The following is a 19,216-nucleotide window of genomic DNA, read 5'->3' as shown; positions in this document are numbered from 1 at the left end:
GTGTCGCCATCCCGTATCCCTCTTATCCTGCCATCCCCGCGCCCTCCCACCCCGTGCTTCCGCATCCCTCCTATTTGGTCGTTCCTCCCCCGTCCCACCCCGTGTCCCCTCCCCTGTCCCCGTATCCCCGCCCCGCCATGGCGCCGCTGGCAGACCTGTACCAGGTGTCCATGGCCTACGGGCACTGGCGGGCCGGGCGACACCGCGCCCCGGCCGCCGCCGAGCTCTTCTTCCGCCGCCCGCCCTTCCGCGGCTCCTTCGCGCTCGGGGCCGGCCTGGCCGAGGGGCTGCGGGGGCTCCGAGCCTTCCGCTTCTCCGCTGCCGGTGCGTGGCGACAGCGAGGGACAAGAGGGACAGAGACAGGGTTGTATAGGGAGGAGCGGTGGGCGAGGGGACCGTCCCCGTGGGACTTGGCGGGATAGGGGAACAACTCCAGGAAGGAGAAGATAAGGAAGGGACGGGAGCAGTGTTGTGGGGAGGGGTCAAGGGGGAGGGAGAGAGGAAGAACTCAAGGGGACAGTGGGGACAGGAGGGGACCGGGGGGAGGATGAGGAAAGGACGGGAGAAGTGTTGGGAGAGGGGGAAGGGAATCTTCCCAGGGAGGCTTTGGAACAATTCCAGGGGACGGAAGGGGACTGGGTAGAGGGTCAGGAAGGGACAGCGGGGAGCGGTGGGAAGGACAAGGGGGAAAGGGGGAAAATTCCCCCCGGGCAAGATGGGGGAACAACTCAAGGGAACTTGTAAGGGATGGGAGAGCATCCAGGGGTGTCTGGGGACGTGTCAGGGAGACCTAAGGGAACAGAGACATCTCTCAGTGATCCGGGGACGGGAAGCCCGCAGGGAGACTTGGGGAGGGACCTGGGGGACTGGGGACCTACGGTGGGGGAGAGGGACAGCATCTGAGGGGAACTTGGGGGACAGGGAAACCCCCCCCGGGGACTTCAGGGGATCAGGACAACTCATAAGGAGACAGGGCCATCTCTCAGAGGGACTTTGGGGAGAGGGAGACCCTTCAGGGGGCGCATGGCCGGGGTGGACATGAAGAGCCCTCAGGGAAACTTAGGAGGACACAGGGACACCCTTCAGAGATGTCCCTCAGAGGGAACTTGTGCCAACCCCTCTGGTCTTGCTCCGTGCTGGCGGTGTTGTCACCCACCTGCTGTCACCCACCTGTCCATGGGAGGCTCAGTGTCCTCCCCCTGTGTCCCTTGTCCCTGGTGTCACCGTGCTGTCCCTGCAGATGTCGCGTACCTGCGCTCTGTCCTGCCCAGCACCACAGACGACGCCTTCTTCGACTACCTGGCCACCCTGGACGCCTCTGAGGTCACCGTCACCGCCATTCCCGAGGGCTCTGTCGTCTTTCCCAGGGTGGGACCTCCCTCCATCTTCTTTCCTGACTATCCCACCTCTCCCAGCTCCCAGATCTCCCCTTTTCCTTGAACCTGGGATCCCCTGAAACTCCAGTCCTGCTTTTCCCAGTGCCCCCCTTTCCTCTGACCCTGGGAGCTCCTTGATCTCCATTCTCACCTTCCCAACCCCCAATTCCCACCCCCCCTTTCCTCAACACCATGGACCCCTTGAACCCCTGTCCTGGCCATCCTGGGTGTCCCCACCCCATGACCCCTCTTTTCCTTCACACTGGGAACCCCTGGAACCCCTTTCCTAGGCACAGGGGCAATCTGGACCCTCATTCCTGGACAACAGGATCCCCCTGCACCCCCTTCCCTGGCACTGGGATCCCCTTGTACCCCCTTTTCCTTCACCAGTATCCCCCTGCAACCCCTTTCCTGACCATCCCACCTCTCCCAGGCCCAGGCCTTCCCTTTTCCTTGACTCTGGGATCCCCTGGACCCCCATTCCTGCCTTTCCCAGGTCCTCCCTGTTCCAGAGGGACTGGGATGTCACCGCTGTTCCCACAGGTGCCGTTCCTGCAGGTGAAGGGGCCACTCTTGGTGGTGCAGCTGCTGGAGACCACCTTGCTGTGCCTGGTCAACTATGCCAGGTATTTTGGGATGGGGATGATCCCAAAGCCCCTGGAAGATGGAGAGGGGCAGGGAAGTGCAACACCCCCCAATCCAGAGGGAGATGTGAGGCCCCCCCAGTCCTAGGGGTACAGTGACCCCACAAGTCCCCTGCTGGAATTTAACTGCTGGAATTCTACCAGTTGAATTTAACTACTGGAGGATGTACCACTGTCCCCCGCAAGTTTTCCTGAGGACTTTCCATGTCCAGCTCACCCTGTGGTTCCCTGAAAGGCCTCCTTATCCCCAGGTTCTCCTGAGAGATGGACAGGTCACCCTTAGGATCTCCCTATCCCCCAAGATCCTCTTAGTCAACTCCACCACATCCCTGTCCACCGAGTCCCATAGTGATCCCTGCCTCATCCAAGCAAGGAGAGTCCTGGACCCCCTTCTCCTTGGCTTTGCTGGCTCTGTGTCACCTGTCCCTTTTTGTCCCCACAGCCTGGTGGCCACCAACGCTGCCAGATTCCGTCTCCTCGCCGGCCCGGACATGAAGCTGATGGAGATGGGGCTGCGCCGTGCGCAGGGGCCGGACGGAGCCCTGTCGGCATCCAAATATTCCTACATCGGGGGTGAGTCCCGCCCCGCAGCGCCCGGTGCCACCGCGGCCCTGCCGTCACCTGCGTGTCCCCCCCGTCCCTCCTCGCAGGGTTCGACTGCACCAGCAACATCCTGGCGGGAAAACTCTACGGAATTCCCGTGCGCGGCACCATCGCTCACTCCTTTGTCATGTCCTTCCGGTGCCTGGAGGAGGTGCAGCCGCGGGTGAGCGGTGCCTGGGATGGGAATGGGACTGGGAATGGGGATGCATATTGGATGGGGGTGGGATGAGGATAGGGATGGGAGTGCAGGTAATGGTGGAATGAGGATGGGATAGGGATCTCATGGGGGTGGGAATGTAGAAGGGGAAAAGAATGGGGAGGGGGTAGGATTGAGATGGGGATGGGTTGGGGATAAATACTGTATGGGAGTGGGATGGGAATGGGATGGGAATGGGGATGAATATTGTATGGGAGTAGGATGAGGATAGGGATGGGAGTGCAGGTAAGGGTGGAATGAGGATGGGATAGGGATCTCATGGGGGTGGGGATGTAGAAGGGGAAAGGAATGGAGATGGGAATGGTTTGGGATTGGATGAGGATTTAATGGGGTAGGGATTGAATGGGGTTGAGGATGGGATGTGGATGAAGATGGGATGTGGGTTGGGATTAGGACGGGGATAGGAATGGGCAGAGGGAAGTGGGATGGGGTTTGTATGGAGTTAGGGATGGGAGGAGATGGGATAGGGATGTGGGATGGGAATGTGAATAGGGGTGGAGAATGGGATGTGGGATGAAATAGGGATGGGATAGGATGGGGATGGGAATGCAGACAGGGATTAGAGTATGGTGATGGATGGAGAATGGAACACTCCACCTGTTCCCACACTCCTGGCACCTTGACTAATGCCACAGGCTGTGCAAATCCCATGTTCCCCTGGCAGGAGCTGCTGCCTCAAGCGGGAGGAGATCCCGTGGATCTCGCAGACCTGGCTGTGTCCTGGCTGCAGCGTGTTTGTGACCTGCTCCAGACTCCTCCTGGCAAGACCAACCAGGGCGAGCTGGCCGCCTTCGTGTCCTACGCTGTCACCTTCCCGTGTGACTTCCAGGGATTGCTGGACACCTATTGTGTCAGGAGGTGAGGACCATGGCACAGGGGATGGATGTCCCTCCTCGTTGGTGGCCTTGAAGTAGGAATATTGGCTGGCACAGGGCTTGGAAATGCTGCTGGATCCACCCTGGATCCGTGTCCCAGCTGTCATTAATGCTTTCCTTGCCCATGCCAGGAGTGGTTTGCCCAATTTCTGTGCTGTGGCCTTGGCACTGCACCAGCTGGGATACCAGGCCATTGGAGTGCGCCTGGACAGCGGGGACCTGGCCCAGCAATCCAAGGAAATCCGGGAAGTGTTCCGAGCCTGCGGAGCTCAGTGAGTCCCACGCCAGTTCTGGGATGGATGTCACTGATCCTTGTCATCCTCACCCGCACCCAGCTCCTCATTCTGCCAGGATCTGGGAGCCCTAATGGCTCTGGGTGGTGCAGACAGATCCATAGATCGTCCCAAATCCTGTTCCTTCCAGCTTCCAGGTGCCCTGGTTTGGGACCATCCCTATCGCTGTCAGCAATGACATCAGCGAGCAGAGCCTGGAGGAGTTCAGGAGGGAGGTGAGGAACCTACTGGCACACCCGGGTGGTGCTGGCAGGGCTGGGATGTCACCTGGGCTGTCCCTGGTGCAGGTAGGGCTGGGATGTTGATGGTCTCTGTTTTCTCTGCTGCCTCAGGGGAGCGAGATCGACATGATCGGCATCGGGACCAACCTGGTGACGTGTCCCCTGCAGCCATCGCTGGGCTGTGTCTACAAGGTACAGCCTGAATCCCAGATATCCCAGTCCTTGCTGAGCCACTTCCAGGTGGTCCACACCTGCTCCATGGCCATCCAGCCCCACTGGAGTCACAGAGTCACAAAAGAATTTGCCTTGGAAGGGATTTTTGAAGGTCTTCCACCACCATGGGCAGGGACACCTTCCACTATCCCAGGTTGCTCCAAGCCCCGTCTTGGACACTTTTAGGGATGGGGCAGCCACAGATTCTCTGGGAATTACATTTCAGCCCCCCACCACCCTCACAGGGAGGAATTTCTTCCCAGTATTCCATCTATCCCTCCCCTCTGGCAGTGGGAAGCCATTCCCTGTGTCCTGTCACTCCATCCCTTGTCCAAAGTCCCTCTACAGCTCTCCTGGAGCCCCTTTAGGCACTGGAAGGGGCTTCATCCCTCGGAGCATCTCCATGGCCTCCTCTGGACCTGCTCCAGCAGCTCCACATCCTCCTGATGTTGGATCACAGAGCTGGAGCAGATCTGCAGGTGGGATCTCACCTGAGCAGGGTGGAGGGGCAGAATTCCCCCCTCTTCTGCTGCCCACACTGGGGGATCAGCCCAGAACACCAAGTTCCAGGTGCCAGCATTGGGTCGTGGCCAGTTCTTTACCCACCAGAAGCTCCAAGTTCTCCACAGGCAGGAGGAGGCAGAATGCCCAACTTTAGGGTGGTTTTGGGGTTTTTTGTCTTTTTTCAGCTGCTTTACATGAGTGGCCTCCCCAAAAGGGTCACAGGTTCCCTTCCCTTCTTCCACAGCTGGTGGAAGTCAATGGCTCCCCATGCCTGAAGCTCACGGAGGATGAGGAGAAGATGACAATCCCAGGGATGAAGGCAATCTATCGGCTCTATGACGCTGCTGGTGAGTCTGGAGACCTTTCCCAGAGTCCTGGGGGAATCTCCTGCTCCATAACTCTCTTCCTGATGCCCTCCTGGCAGGCCACCCCTTCATGGACCTCATGGCCCTGGAAGAGGAGCCGTCACCCAGTGCAGGGCAGGAGCTGGGGATCCGTGTCCTGGGGCGGCTTGAGGAGACCACCAAGGTCATTCCCACCACTGTGGAGCCCCTCCATCGCACCTACTTCAGGGATGGCCAGGTCAGGGCTGGTCCCATTTCCTGGGAGGTCTCTTCTTCCATACTGGGGGATGGATCAAGGGTGGCTTCTGAGATGTGCCAACAACTCCGGTGCCAACCCGGATGTGATGGCTCGTTGGGATTGGTGCTGGGTGGTGTCTTCCTGCATGGATCTTCCCACGTGGATCTTCCCACGTGGATCTCCATCCCTGCAGGTGTGTGAGCCCCTCCCCAGCCTGCCCGAGGTGAGGACCCACGCCCAGGTGTCCCTCAACCTGCTCAGCCCCGCTCACCGCCGGCTCCACGAGCCGCAGCCCTACCCGGTACGTCCAGCACTTCCCACATCCAGCACATTCCCACTGTCACAAACCTGGGAATGCCACTGGATTTGGTGGCCTGAGCAAAGCCACCACGGAGCTGCTCCCTGACCCCTCTTGTTCCCATTCCCAGGTGGCTGTCACGGAACGGCTGCACCGGCTCTTCCTGGAGCTGCGTCAGGGCAGCCACTGAGGGGGTCCCTGCTCATCCCCAGCTCCTGCTCTGTGCTTTTTTTGGGAAGCCCAGGTGCCTCGTTAGGAATTAACAACTCTAATTTAGACCTTTCCGCTGCCTGGTGTAAACCTGAGGAACCTGCAGGAACTGGGAGAGTGCCCTGGGTTCCCAGTAGGGAAGATGGGAACACAGGGATGGGGAAGGCAGAGTTGTCCCTGCATCCCCTGGAAGTGACAGTCCTGTGCCTAACTTGGTGTCCCTGCCAGCCTTGTGCCTTATCTTGGTGGCCCTGCCACTCCTGTGCCTTCCTTGGTGGCCCTGCCAGCCCAGTGCCCTCTGTGGTGGCTCCCCATCCTTGGTGGCACTAGAACAAAGCCTGGAGTGCCACCAAAAGGGTGACATGGGACACTCATGGGATACCCGTGGCAGACACTCTTTGCTTTGGCAATTCTGAGCTTCGTCTCTGTGGCCACATTCCAACTCTTTCCATTCTGGCCAAATTCCCTGGGATGTGGAGGCTGGCTCCAGGCTGATCCCAGCTCCAGGTTGCCACCTGAACTCTCTCACCCCTGTTCCCACGAGAAACGTGTCTCTAACCCGCACCGAGCTTCAGACTAAGCAAAAAAAAAATAAACTAAAGGCCTTTTCCCACAATGGCTCTGACCCTAATTCCAGTGAAAAACCCTTTGGAGTTCCATTGGGAATGGGAAGGTGAGAGGGAAATCACCGGGGATCAAACCTGTGGCTTCCCTGCCCACCCTCCCTTCCAAGGTTTGGATCTTGGCAGAAATTACAATGAAGAAAGTAATTAAGAGCTTAATGAAGCATGGCCTGATGGTCCCAGATTTCTGGTAGTTCCAACAGCATTGTATCCCATTTTAAGACAGGAAAAAAAAACTCCAGGAAATCCAGGATCAGTTTGCTATAAATTAGATTTTTTTTTTTTTTAAGCAAAGCACCAAAGATAAGGAATCCGTTGTACCTGAGGAGAGATTTTCCTGAGTTTTTGGGAGAGGAGGAATGAAGAACAAGGAGAGGGACCTGTGCCAGCACTTGTCACTGTCATGGATAAGATGCAATTCCTGATGTTTAGGAGCCATTTTGGTGGGCAGAGAAGCTCCTGGGTGTCTTTGCACTTTCTCCTCACATATTTATGAATATTGAGGAGATTTCCTGAGCCTTCTCTTCTCCAGGCTGGGCAATTCCACCTCTTTCAGCCTCTCCTCATAGGAGATGCTCCAGTCCCTACATCATCTCTGTGGTTTTCCCTTGGATTTTGTCTCTCTCGTACTGGGGAGCTCCAATCTGGACCCAGTATTCCAGGTGTGACCTATCAGAGCTGAGCAGAGGAAAAGAATCCTTCCAGGACCTGCTGGCAACAATTGGAATGCCAGAAAGATCTCAAGCCCAACCAGGACCCATCCAAAGCTCCAGGCTTTGTTAAAATTACTCCACTCTGCATTAAAGAGGGGGGAAAAAGAGCAGAAATGGGATTCCTGGTATTCCTGGATGCTTTCCTTGAGGTTTTTGTGGAATTCGGGCATCCCACTGACACCAGTACAAATTCCCATTTAATAGCAGAGAACCCCCAAGTTTGCAAATTTATTTAACTTAAGGAACACCAGTTCCTACCCAAACCCTAAAACTTCCTGCAGAAAATCCCAGAGTGCTCATTTTTCTTCCATTTTTGCCCTTGGAATTCTGGTATTTGACCCCAGAACTTGGAAGTGGATGCAAAGATGGGACAGAAAGTGCTAAAAGTGAGCTTGGAACACTGAATCTTCTGCAGATTTTGCCAAAAAGAGGAAGTAGCAGGAGCCCAGATGTTGCTCCTCTGCTCCCATCCTCCTTCCAGTTTTGTTCTTGGAAAAATACTTATTTTTAAAGCATAGCTTCAGCTCAGGATATCCATGATTGGAAATAAGGGGTGGTGGGAAAAAGTGCCAGTTAGTGCTGGATTAAGGAAGTGCAGGGAATTGAGGGACACAGGTGAGGAAAATCGATCCTGACCTGATTTTCCTCACTCCACAAATCCAGGTGAGGATGTTTTAGGGAAGGTCGTGGTTTCCTGGTAAACCTGTGGATAATTCCTTGTGTTCTGATTTCTGCTGGTCCCCAGCTTTGGAAGGAAGGGATGGCAGGGAAACAAGGATATGGGGACACTCCAGCTGCAGAATATCCAGAGAGGGAGAATTGTGGAATGTGGGGAATGAAAATGAATTTCAGCATCAGTAATTCCAGCTCCAGCTGTGCCCAAGGACCAAGTACCACTGGATAAAGCCAGGATTTAACAAACCCAGCCTGACTTGGATAATTTGACATCAAGAGAGGTGAGAAGAGGCAGCTCAGAGCATCCAGACTCGGCTGCTTCCACCTTCTGGAATGATCCAAGCTCCCATTCCTGTTGTTGCTCCATGACATCGGCCTGGGATGGTGTCACTTGTAAAGTGCCATTTTCCTGCTCTGGTACAGGTACATATAGGCATCACAAAAGAGGCGTTTGGCCACCCCATCCATGTCCCGAGGCTGCTCCAGGGCCAGCACAGCCAGAGGCAAGTCCAGGTATTTGGCAACTTCTGGGCACAGTGTCACCGTGGGAATGTTGAAGCCGTTTTCACCACCTAAATTGGAAAGGAGGAAAAGTCCCAAACCAGATCCCAAAGGGATGGGTTCCTACAGCTCCAGCAGATCCCAGCACACTCAAGAGTCATGCAGAGCCTCAACTGGGAGATGTGGAGGCCAAAAGCACTGGAAGAGGCCGGATGAGGGGAGACCTTTCAACCTACAGGGGTTCCAGGAGAGCTGGAGAAGGATTTTGGACAAGATATGGAGGGAAAGGACATAGGGAATGGCTTCCCAGTGCCAGAGGGCAGGGATAGATGGGATATTGGGAAGGAATTCTTCCCTGTGAGGGTAATGAGGAGCTGAAATAGAATTCCCAGAGGAGCTGTGGCTGCTGCATCCCTAGAAGTGTCCAAGGCCAGTTTGGATGGGGCTTGGAGCAACCTGGGATAGTGGAAGGTGGCCATGGCAGGGGCTGGAACTGGATGAGTTTTAAAGTCCCTTCCAACCCAAACCATTCCATGATAAAAGCACAGTGGGGAAGGACAGGAGAACAATCTGTGCACACAGGCTGAGCCAGCTGGGATGGGATCTCAAATCCCTTGTTTGACCACAACCAGAAGCTGGGAAAAACTCCCACCTGCTTGGCTTGGCCTCCCTGGAATCTAATTAAAGGAAAGCCAAACCCAGAGAAAGCCTAAATAGGGTAACTTCTAGGGGAATAGGGGAAAAGGTGGGCTGAGCAGCCCCGGGCAGATTCCCACATCCCATTCCCACATCCCATTCCCTCACCGTGCCGGTCGGCCATGCTATCAAAGAACATCCAGTGTTCGTTCCCAGGGCCATATTTCACGAAGGACACGTAGTGACTGGTCTCGATGCAGAGCACTGCAAACAGCTCCAGCTTCTCCCGTGGGACCTGCTGGCAGCCCCGGGCGCTCCAGCTCTGGAATTCCTCTGGAATGTGCAGCCTCCTGGGTTTGTGTGCTTTGCGGCGGTGATGGGAGTGAACCTGAGGAGAGGGGACAGGGTGACATTGGCAGGACTGGCCCTGGCCTGCCAGGAAGAAGGGAAAGAGGTCAGATTCCAAATTTATTCCCTGCTGATGTGATTCCCGTGCTCCCTGCTTGCCTGGGAATGGCATTGTGGGAACAGCCTGGCAGCAGGAAGCTGCTGAAATGGGAGCTTGTCACCCTCCATGAGGCAGAAACTGTGGGAATGCTCATGGAGAGGCAGCAGGGAGAAATCAGCACTCAGTTCCTCCAGGATTACACCTTATTTATGGAACAGGTTGTCCAGGGAAGCTGTGGATGTCCCATCCCTGGACTTGTCCAAGGCCAGGTAGGGCAGAGCTTGGAGCAACCTGGGATAGTGAACAGCACCCAGGGGGTGGAACTGGAATGAGCTTCAAGGTCCTTTCCAATCCAAGTTTTTCTATGATTCCATTATTATTTAGGCTCTGTGTAAGCAGAGGGTTCACAGCCTCTGGCTCCTGGTGGGAATGACCCTCAGGAAAGGGCTGCTCCATGCCCAACCTGAGCAGCTGCAGGGACAGCCAGGGAAACGTGGGGATTTTGGGAGGGTTCATTCAGCTGACAGCTTCCCAGGTGGATTTTGGGAATAGCCATGAAATACCTGTCTGGAGCAGGAGCTGCAGAACTGCTTCAGACCCGTGGCTGCAAACACCTTGTCCTTGAAACACTCCGAGCATTCCAGAGTGGCAACATCTCCACACAGGCAGCATTCCCTGGGACCTGCCAGGGAAACAGAGCTCAGAGGGAGTGTCTCCTCCAGATCCCACCTAAAATCCAGCTCGTCTTGCCAAAACTGGGACTCAAGGAAGAAGAATCCCACCCCAGAGAGCCCAGAGCTGGTTGCTCACAGCCCATCATCCATCACTCACTGTCCAGCAGCAGATCTGTTATATCCAGCTCCAAGGAAGGGATGATTTTGCTGAACATTTTATATTCCTTCCCAAAACGTGGCATTTGGATAATGAAGCAAGACGGGATCTGGGGGGGGGGGAAAAAAAAAGGGAAAGGAGTCACCCTGCCAGAAGAGCCAAATCCCAGAGATTTTTCTCTAAATTTGCTGTCATTATTCACAGGGGAAAAGGGAAACAGGGAAAGCAGAGGCCTTTTCCTAAGTCATGCCTGGATTCAGTGTTGGATATAAAACATCCAAGGCCTCACAGGTATTTTGGGAAGCAAGAAAAGCAGGAAAGCAGACGGAAACTGGACTCACCTCCACCAGCTTCAGATCCGAGGACAGGAATGAACGTTCCACCAACTGCTGCACATCAGGAACCACCAAATCCTCCTGTTTATCCATAAATATCTGGTAGCAGTAACACTCCTGCTCCTTCTGGCCTCCTGACCTGCAAGGAGGGCTCATGGGATTGGGGAAGTGGTGACACAAAAATTGAAGTTTCCCAAGGTTTGTGCTGGGAGAGCTCAAGGCACTGAGCTTGGTGGTTTGGTGCAACACAAAGCACTTTTTCCACCCAAAAATACCAACTTTATGCCAGGGGAGCGGGAGATAAGGAGGAATTATCCCTTTGGAGCAACACATCCTATAAGCAAAATTCCATTTCCCCTCAATATAAATCGAAAAGATAATTCAGTATTTAAATTGACAAATGGATGCTTTGATGAAGGATGAATTTAAAAAACGCATCCAAAAAGCCAAAACCAAGGTGAGTTGTGTGCAGATCTCCCACAATCCCTAAAGAAAGCAGGGAAAGGATTTCCTTGGGATGACCCCGTGCAGGGGAGCTGCAGCACAGAGTTCTCTTTGTGCTCAGCCTTTCCCAGCACTCCACGATCCACGGCTCGAGCGGCGGCTCCACAAAGGAGCACAGAAATCCAACAATTCCCTTTCTGTGCTCACAAACAGCACAGTTATTTTTGGCTTCCTCCAGCCTCTCATCCTCTTTGTAGAGTCCCCAAAAAACCGGGACTGCATCCATGGGCTGCCTGTTTTGAGAGGCTGTGGGAGCTGAGCCAGCTTGGCAGCCTGGACACATCCCAAATTCATCCAAAGGCTGTTGGATACTGCTGGATCTGCCCTAAAGTCGGATATCACCTTTCCCAAACCCCTTCTGGCTCTCCCTGAGGATGGCACAGGATTTTTATCCTGATTTTCTGAGGGCAGCACCCTCCAGGGAGAGCTCAAAAGTCTCTTTGCCCAGATGGGAAGATCACAACAAGCAAGATCAGAGTCTGTTCCTAAGGGAAAGCAGAAGGAGCTGTGCAAAACTCAGAGCTGTGATTCCAAAACACTTCGGTTGAAAGGGACAAGTGACCTCCTCCCACCCCCAGGGATTCTGAGGTAGAAAATTAATGAGCCTGGCCTTGGGAATTGTACCCCTCAGCTGTAGAAACTTACTGGAGTTTCAATAGTGGCTCAATTCCCAGGATCTGCTGCATTATGAGATTGAGGAACTCCTCAGGATCTGAAAAGTGAGAGGAAAGGATGGATCAGACCATGCCAGGAACTGCCTTGTCCCACTGCATCCCAGAGCTGCCAGATAAATATGAGGGTTCCAGGGACCTGGAATTTCCTTTCCAGGTTAGGGGACAATTGGGATAAAGGCTGAGAGCACTTGGTTAAGGCACAAGTCCCAAAGGGAACATGGGAAATGCCAAGCAGCCTTCAGAGACTGCACTTCCATGGGATTCTGGGATGGTTTGGGTGGGAAAGAACCTTCAAGATCGTGGAATTACAGCCATTGCCATGGGCAGGGACACCTTCCACTATCCCAGGTTGCTCCAAGCCTCATCCAACCTAGCCTTGGACAATTCCAGGGATGGGGCAGCCACAGCTTCTCTGGGAATTCCAGTCCAGCCCCCCACCACCCTCACAGGGAGGAATTCCTTCCAAAAATCCAATCTAACCCTGCCCTCTGGCATTGGGAAGCCATTCCCTGTGTCCTGTCGCTCTAATCCTTGTCCAAAATCCCTCTCCAGCTCTCCTGGAGCTCCTTTAGGCATTGGAAGAGGCTCTGAGATTTAAAAGCTGAATTTTACAAGTGAATTTTTACATCAATTAACATCAGCACCTAATTAAAGCACATTCCTGTTAGAAGCACAAAGGGAAGTTGCCAGCTGGTGCCTGGATGAGGCAAAACCCAGGGAAGCAGCTGGGGAAAGGCCCCAGGGAGCTCCTTACCTTTCTCAGCATTGGTAAAACTGGAGCACTGGCCCTTGTCTGTGAGCTGCTCTCGGAGGTGCATCACACTGTTGGCCCTGACAAAGCCAGTCCTGGAAACAACAACCAGCTGCAGGTGAGGGAAATCATGGAATGGCTGGACTTGGAAGGGATCTTAAACTTCATCCAGCTCAACCCCCTGCCATGGGCAGGGATGCCACCAATGACACCAGGTTGCTCCAAGCCTGGTCCAGCCTGGCCTGGGATACTTCTAGGGATGGGGAAGCCACAGATTCTCTGGGAATTCCATTCCAGCCCCTCACCACCCTCACACAAAAAATTCCTTCCCAATATCACATCTCAATCCACTCTCTGTCAGTTTAAAACCATTCCTCCTTGTCCTGAACACCTCTGGATGTGGCTGCCAGGTTTCCCTCAGTGCCAGGTTTGGGGCAGCAGGGAAGGAATGAAGGAAAATGGGACAAATTCCAGCATTCCCTACACTCACCTTCGGAGGGGATTGACAATCTCATCCCGCAGAATTCCCTGGACATTCCTGTCACACAGTGGGAAGGGCATGAAGAGCATGGAGTCCAGCACAGAGGTACAGGAGAAGAGACTGTGGGAAGAGTGGGATGGTTGTGAGCTTGAGGGCTTGGAAGCAACAGCTGGAACCAAAATGTGGTGGCTGGTGACAGTCAATGGCTTTGATGCTCAACAATCCATGCATGGAATTACAGGGAGGTGAGGGAAGCACATCTGTACAGTGAGGCACATCTGGAACAATGAACACTGGGAGAAAGCAAGGGAACAGCTCAGGGAGAAGGAAATTCCTACTTTGCAGCCAAAACTGCTCAGGGAAGGGCAGCACTGAGTCTTTTCCTCTCCAAGCAGGGAAGTTTGGACCTCCTGGGTGGGTTCTTTGGAATGATTCCAGCCAGAACTTCCAAGGACAGAGTCAGCACAATCCAAATCCGGAAAGCTACGAGCTCTCAGCACCCTGAATGACAGACACAGGGGTACAGGGAGTCTTCAGGACTGAAAAACCTGCTGGATTCGGGAAGGAGATTAAAAAACAGTCTGCAGGTTTCATCTCCACACATCTCCTCCTCTACACCAGGTAAACTTCCAGCCAACTTGGAAATCCAGGGAAGTGCTGCAATTTGGGGCTTCACTCGATTAAAAAGCCATTCATTTAAGGAGCCTGCACCACCCAAGCAGATCCTTACCTGAAGAGAGCTGCATCCATGTAGCAGGAATTACAATGGCCTTGGATGCCCTTCATCCGCCCTTGGAGAACACGGACTGCTGCCTCATTCCTGAGGGGAGGAAAACTCTCTGGACCCTCTGGAAAAACTTCTTGTCCTCCTGCAAGAAAAGGAATTGCCTTCACCTCTCATCTGGGTCAACTCTGCCCTTCCTTGATGCCTCAAAAGTCTGAGGTGAGTCTACAACTCTCAGACCTAAGGTGGCTTCTCAATCCAGCTTTTCATAAATCACAGTCTTTCAGACTTGTGGGATATTCTCTAAGGAATCATTTAGGTTGAAAAAGACCTCTAGGATTGAATCCAGCTGTTAGTCCAGCCAAAGATGTCATGTGGGATAAACATAAGAAAACAACACTCAAAGAAAGGGATGAAAAGCTGCCCACAGGGTTTTTCTACATCCCTCTCCCATCACAGCCCTGTTCTCCTGCTTCCCACAGGACTCACTGTAATCCCTGAGGGACAGGTCAGAGTTGGGAAAGCTCTGGAAGCGCATGTCGGGCTGGCAGGAATTCAGCCTCACGAAGAGGCCACGCTTTGGGGAGCAGTGGAAGTAGGACTTGCCCATCCAGTCTCCAGCTGTGACCCCCTTGTCTTCATCCTGGGAAAACAGCACCAGAGATGAACCTGAGAGCAGGATTTAGGGAATTATGGCTGGAAAAGAGATCTGAGATTGAGTCTGTGCAATGCTGCTGAGGCCACCACTAGATAAGTGTCCCCAGGTGCCACATCCACAGGGATGGGGACCTTACCCTTGCCCTGGGTAGCTGTGCTAGGGCTGGACAACCGCATCCATAAAGGAATTTTCCCAATATCCAACCTAAAAGTTCACTGGAGCAGTTTGATGGTTTCCTCTTGTTCTGTCCCTTGTTCCCTGGGAGCAGAGCCCAATTCTCACCTGGCCCCACCCTCCTGTTAGGGAATTATAGAGATCCAGAAGGTTCTTCCTGAGCCTCCTTTTCTTCAGGATGAGCCATCCCAGCTGCTCCTGGTGCTTCAGACCCTTCCCAGCTCCATTCCAGCCCCTCAATATCCTGTACCTGGGGCTCCCAAAATTCCACCCTCCATATTCAGCCACTGCCACCAGCACTCCCAGGTCATTTCCCAGCTTTCCAGCCTCACCAGTTCAACTCCAGCCATTTTGTCCTTGATTTGGGGCAAGTAGCCCACCCAGCGGATGATTCCTGAAACTTGATTCCCTTTGTCCAAGGTAATCTGGACCATGGAATTCACTTCCAGAGGTGAATTCCCACCTTCCCCCTCCTCGCTGCTCTCGCTGATCTCTCGTTTCATCGGGTTTGGTTTTCCAAAGCCCACGTCAGAGTCACACGTTAGGAAAAAACCTGATGAGCAACACAAAACATCAGGAGAGTTTGGAATTTGATCCTCTGGATCTGATTCCAGGTCTATTTAGGAAATTCCAGGTTACACACACAAGCAGGAAGCTGAGCACCAGGGACACAAGGTATAATTCCCAGTGTGTCCAAGCTGGTCTGACAGGATGAGAGGGAATGATCCTGCTCCTTGTTTCCCTGCTCAAAGCTTCATATTCCAACCTCCCATTGGCCCTGGAGCTAATCCAGCCCTTCCAAGACTACTGGAATGGCAGCAGGGGCGTTATTTCCTAATTTTTCTACTAATTCCTTGTATTGTCCAACAATTCTCACCATTGCTGCTGGCACCTGAGCCTTTCGCACCAGTATGAAGCTCCTGCTCCATCTTTTACAGCTGAATTAAAAACTTTTTAACCAGTGGTGCCTCTTCCCTGAGGGAATTTTCTGGAATTTTTCCTTCCTGGCAAATGGGATTCAGCTTTAGCTTTGTGTGGAACTTGTGATTTTTCCATAAATCCCTGTCCATTAAGACAAGCTGTAGGCCTTATTGGAATTTCAGCTCCTCCTGAAGATAGGGAGTAAGTTCCAAGTTCCCCCAGAATGGGATCAGGAAAGACACATCCAAAGATCACCTACTTTGCAAGCTCTCCTTCACAACAGAATCCATGGGGATTTCCCTGAAAATGTCTGTTGTTCCTTCTTCTTCCTGAAAGGAGTGAAAAAATCCATCAGCTGGGGAAAAATCCAGCACCTAACACTGGACTATGAAGGATTTTTTTTAAACAAGCCTGGAAAGTTTGCCCAGAACCTCACATCCCTTTTGGATATTCCTTCTACTTCTCTTTCACATCCAACCATAATGTGATTTTTTTTCTTTAAAATCCCCAAAAACCTATGGAAAAACTGCTCTTACCGGGCAAACCTTCACGAACCATTGGCTCCCTTCCTTGTAGACTGCCATGGCAATTCCTTTGGTGGGGATCTCGTCCACATAGAAGCTGACAGCATCTCCCACTTTAACGGGAACCACCTCCTCCATGTCCTGTTTTCCCGGCTTCTGCTTCCCATAATCATTGCCTGATGTGGGAATAAACTGGATTTTGCTGAAGGGCAGGAAGATCCCACAGTTCCTTTTGCACTTGAAGTACTCTGTGCCATGGTAGGATCCATCGCTTCTCCCTCTGTTTTCCCCCTCTCCCTGAAAACATGACAGGAAGGGATGTCACACACAGAAATTTCATGGAAAAAATGAGGAATTCGCTTTGGGCACCCCTTACCTGCAATTCCACCCCGAAAAACACCGGAGTCAGCGCAGCCAAACTGGGCTTGTAGATGCTCCCGATGTAGCGCACGACTCCCGGGAAAAATTCCCTCTCCACCTCCACCATCACATTTTGACCCGGCACAGCTCGGAGAGCTCCATCCAGGCTCTGCCTCTCCAGGAAAAAATCCAAGCGCTCGCTGTGGCTCCCGATGGCCAGGAGGAATCCGGCGGCTTCCTGGCGCACGGGCTGCAGGATTTCCAGGTTGATGGTGACCGTGGAGCTGTCGTCCAGCATGATGACCTTCAGGAAACAAGCTGGAGGCCCATCCTCGGAAAAATTCCGCAGGTAGCTCCTCTCACTGCAGAAGCACAAGTTCCCGGCTTGGAAGTATTTGTTTCCATAGGCACAGTCCTCTGTCAGGATGTAGAAGCAATTCCCGTCCGCTGCCAGAGGGTGGTTGGACATGGCAGATTCCCCTGGGTTGGGAGAGTCACAGAAATGGAAAGGTGTGAGCGTTGGCGCGGAATTCCCAAAGAATCCGGGGCTGGGAGAGGTTTTGGATCCAACCTGGTGCTCAAAGCCTCGCCCAGATGAGTTTGAGTGTCTCCCAAAGCTTCCCTGCTCCCTTTTTCCCGGTGTTTAATCACCCTCGTGGTGATTCAAAATTCCATCTAACCCGGTTTCCCACATTCCTGCTCATCCCTCTTCCCTCACTGAGCTTCCAGCTCTGCCTTCTCCACTAAACCCTCCCAGGAAGAGGTTGTACAAAAAAAAAAAAACATGGAATGGTTTGGGTTGGAAGGAACCTTAAAGATCCACTGGTACAGACACCTTCCCCTATCCCGGGTTGCTCCAAGCTCCATCCAACCACACCTGGAATAATTCCAGGGATGGAGAGGCTGCTCCGGCTCGTCCAACCTGTTCCAACACCGTCCAGCCTCATTAAATTCCACGTTTTCTTTCCTTAAGTGAGGCAAAGGACCAATCCTGCCTTTTAAAATTCCTTGGAAAAGGGGTTCCCGCTCTGGAGCTGCAGCTCCTCAGTGTTGCTACAGCTCATGAATATTCAAAAATATGCAAATCACCGCGTGAGGTACTAAATAACTCCAGCCTTCCTCGGGAATATTTAATTATATAATTTATACTGAAAGAAATGCAAGTATTTGGAAATGCGAATATATTTTAGTGCTTATTTTTTAGTTAAATTTTGACCGTGAAAATTCTTGCAGTTAAAATTCCAGTAGTTTAATTCCACGGGTAGAATTCCAGTTAAATTCCGGTAGTTACATTCTAATGTTTAAATTCCAGCAGTAATTAAAATCCAGTCATTAAATTCCACTTTTTACCCCTCCCTATTACTCCTTCGATGATTCCATGGAAAATCAGGATCCAAAATTTTTGTTTCAACATGAAGAAAGGGTGAATAAAATAAAGTAAAAAATAAACCCTTTTCTTCACTAAAAGCCAAAATCTATTGATTTTACTGATGAAATTCCTAATAATAAACTATTTAATTAACCAAAACCAAGAATAAACTGGTTTTCTCATAAAAATAACCAAAAATAAATTTTCCTTATCAAGCCGATTTTCCTCATGAAAGCTCCAGAATAAACCACTTCCCTCATCAAAACCACAAAAATAAACCACTTTCCTCATAAAAAGAAAAAGTAAACACCTTTTTATCACAAAACCCACAACACTAAACAATTTTCCTCATCAAAAAGACACATATAAACACAAATAAATTTTCTTCGTCAAGAGCCAAAAATGAACATTTTTTTTCCTCAAGAAAAACGCAAAAATAAACCACTTTCATCATCGAAAACTACGAATAAATCCTGTTCCTCATTTTCAAAGAAACAAAAGTAATTTGTTTTCCTCATGAACACCCCGGAATAGATCCTTTCTCTCATCAAAAAACCCAAAGAATAAACAATTTCATTCGCCAAACCCCAAGAATAAACAGCTTTTCTCATGAAAATAAACAAGAATAAACTAATTTCCTCACTAAAACGCCCAAATAAACTATTTTCCTCGCGGAAGCATAGCAATAAACCCTTGTCCTCATCAACCCCAAGTGTAACTCTGGTATTTAAACCAGAATATTCTAAATAAATCCCCATTCCCAGAGCTCTGAGTGGGGTTTGGGCTCGACCCCTCCCCCCTCCCCTCACCGTCGCCGCTGCCGCTCCGGCCCGGGCACTTCCGCGTCCGAGCGCGAGCGCGGCCCGACAGCCAATGGGAAGCGGCGGGGAGAGGAGAACGACCAATAGGAGTGAAGAGGGTGGGGCACAGTGGAGGGAGGGGGCGTGGTTACGCAGCAAGCCCCGCCCCCTGCGTGTCGGCCTGGGGGGAAGGCGGGAACTGCGTGAGGGCCGGCGCGTGGGGGGTGTTTCCATGGACCCAAATCCTTGTGGATTCGCGTGTGTTTCCAGGTATCCAAAGCCCTATGGATCCCGAGTCTGTGTCCTCATGGACCCAAATCCCTATGGATTCGCGTGTGTCCTAATAGACCCAAATTCCAATGGGTTCGCATGTGTTTCCATGTCCCTATGGTCCATGTGTGTGTTTCCATGGACCCAAAGCTCTATGGATCCCTGAATCCGTGTCCCCATAGACCCAAATCCCTATGGATTTGCGTGT

At 52.3% G+C, this 19,216-nt stretch overlaps 2 protein-coding genes across 6 annotated transcripts; one reads left to right on the top strand and one right to left on the bottom strand.

Moving 5' to 3' along the window:
• The first annotated feature begins 122 nt into the window (after positions 1-122).
• Positions 123-6,652, top strand: NAPRT (nicotinate phosphoribosyltransferase). Of its 3 annotated transcripts, none has more exons than XM_014880463.2 (13): positions 123-324; positions 1,241-1,368; positions 1,920-2,002; positions 2,463-2,593; positions 2,671-2,786; positions 3,505-3,698; positions 3,847-3,987; positions 4,139-4,223; positions 4,341-4,421; positions 5,191-5,293; positions 5,371-5,528; positions 5,722-5,829; positions 5,957-6,652. In XM_014880463.2, exons 1-13 carry the CDS (start codon positions 138-140, stop codon positions 6,014-6,016), a joined length of 1,575 nt encoding a protein of 524 aa, XP_014735949.2. In that variant the 5' UTR covers positions 123-137; the 3' UTR covers positions 6,017-6,652. The 3 variants fall into 3 exon arrangements, with proteins under 3 accessions (XP_014735949.2, XP_088036409.1, XP_088036403.1); XM_088180283.1 differs by lacking the exon at positions 123-324 and adding an exon at positions 701-740; XM_088180277.1 differs by lacking the exon at positions 123-324 and having other exon boundaries at positions 899-1,368.
• A 260-nt stretch (positions 6,653-6,912) lies between these two features.
• LOC106855622 (ubiquitin carboxyl-terminal hydrolase CYLD-like) lies at positions 6,913-18,798 on the bottom strand. 3 transcript variants are annotated; one of them, XM_088180211.1, is made up of 15 exons: positions 18,748-18,798; positions 16,586-17,049; positions 16,222-16,506; positions 15,945-16,014; positions 15,097-15,317; positions 14,422-14,575; positions 13,939-14,077; positions 13,218-13,328; positions 12,731-12,822; positions 11,948-12,014; positions 10,805-10,937; positions 10,464-10,572; positions 10,196-10,314; positions 9,353-9,572; positions 6,913-8,619 (listed from the first exon to the last, which is right to left on the bottom strand). In XM_088180211.1, exons 2-15 carry the CDS (start codon positions 17,036-17,038, stop codon positions 8,435-8,437), a joined length of 2,358 nt encoding a protein of 785 aa, XP_088036337.1. In that variant the 5' UTR covers positions 17,039-17,049; positions 18,748-18,798; the 3' UTR covers positions 6,913-8,434. The 3 variants fall into 3 exon arrangements, with proteins under 3 accessions (XP_088036337.1, XP_088036334.1, XP_088036344.1); XM_088180208.1 differs by lacking the exon at positions 18,748-18,798 and adding an exon at positions 18,582-18,741; XM_088180218.1 differs by lacking the exon at positions 18,748-18,798 and adding an exon at positions 17,141-17,280.
• Between the last annotated feature and the right edge of the window lie 418 nt (positions 18,799-19,216).

The sequence above is a fragment of the Sturnus vulgaris genome, chromosome 1 (assembly GCF_052056855.1).
Source record: "Sturnus vulgaris isolate bStuVul1 chromosome 1, bStuVul1.hap1, whole genome shotgun sequence".
NCBI classification, from domain to species: domain Eukaryota; kingdom Metazoa; phylum Chordata; class Aves; order Passeriformes; family Sturnidae; genus Sturnus; species Sturnus vulgaris.
Note: the sequence above shows the minus strand (reverse complement) of the source record. Positions and strands in the feature narration are given on the sequence as shown.

Coding starts and splice junctions, on each gene's coding strand:
- LOC106855622 (XM_088180208.1), bottom strand. CDS start 18,696: ATGGGGATTTATTTAGAATATTCTGGTTTAAATACCAGAGTTACACTT. Junction 17,050..18,581: donor TAGTTTATTTGGGCGTTTTA/GTGAGGAAATTA, acceptor CTCCCAACCCAG/GGGAATCTGCCATGTCCAAC. Junction 15,318..15,944: donor TGTGAAGGAGAGCTTGCAAA/GTAGGTGATCTT, acceptor GTTGCTCATCAG/GTTTTTTCCTAACGTGTGAC.
- NAPRT (XM_088180277.1), top strand. CDS start 1,024: ATGGCCGGGGTGGACATGAAGAGCCCTCAGGGAAACTTAGGAGGACAC. Junction 1,369..1,919: donor GCTCTGTCGTCTTTCCCAGG/GTGGGACCTCCC, acceptor CTGTTCCCACAG/GTGCCGTTCCTGCAGGTGAA. Junction 3,988..4,138: donor TTCCGAGCCTGCGGAGCTCA/GTGAGTCCCACG, acceptor TGTTCCTTCCAG/CTTCCAGGTGCCCTGGTTTG.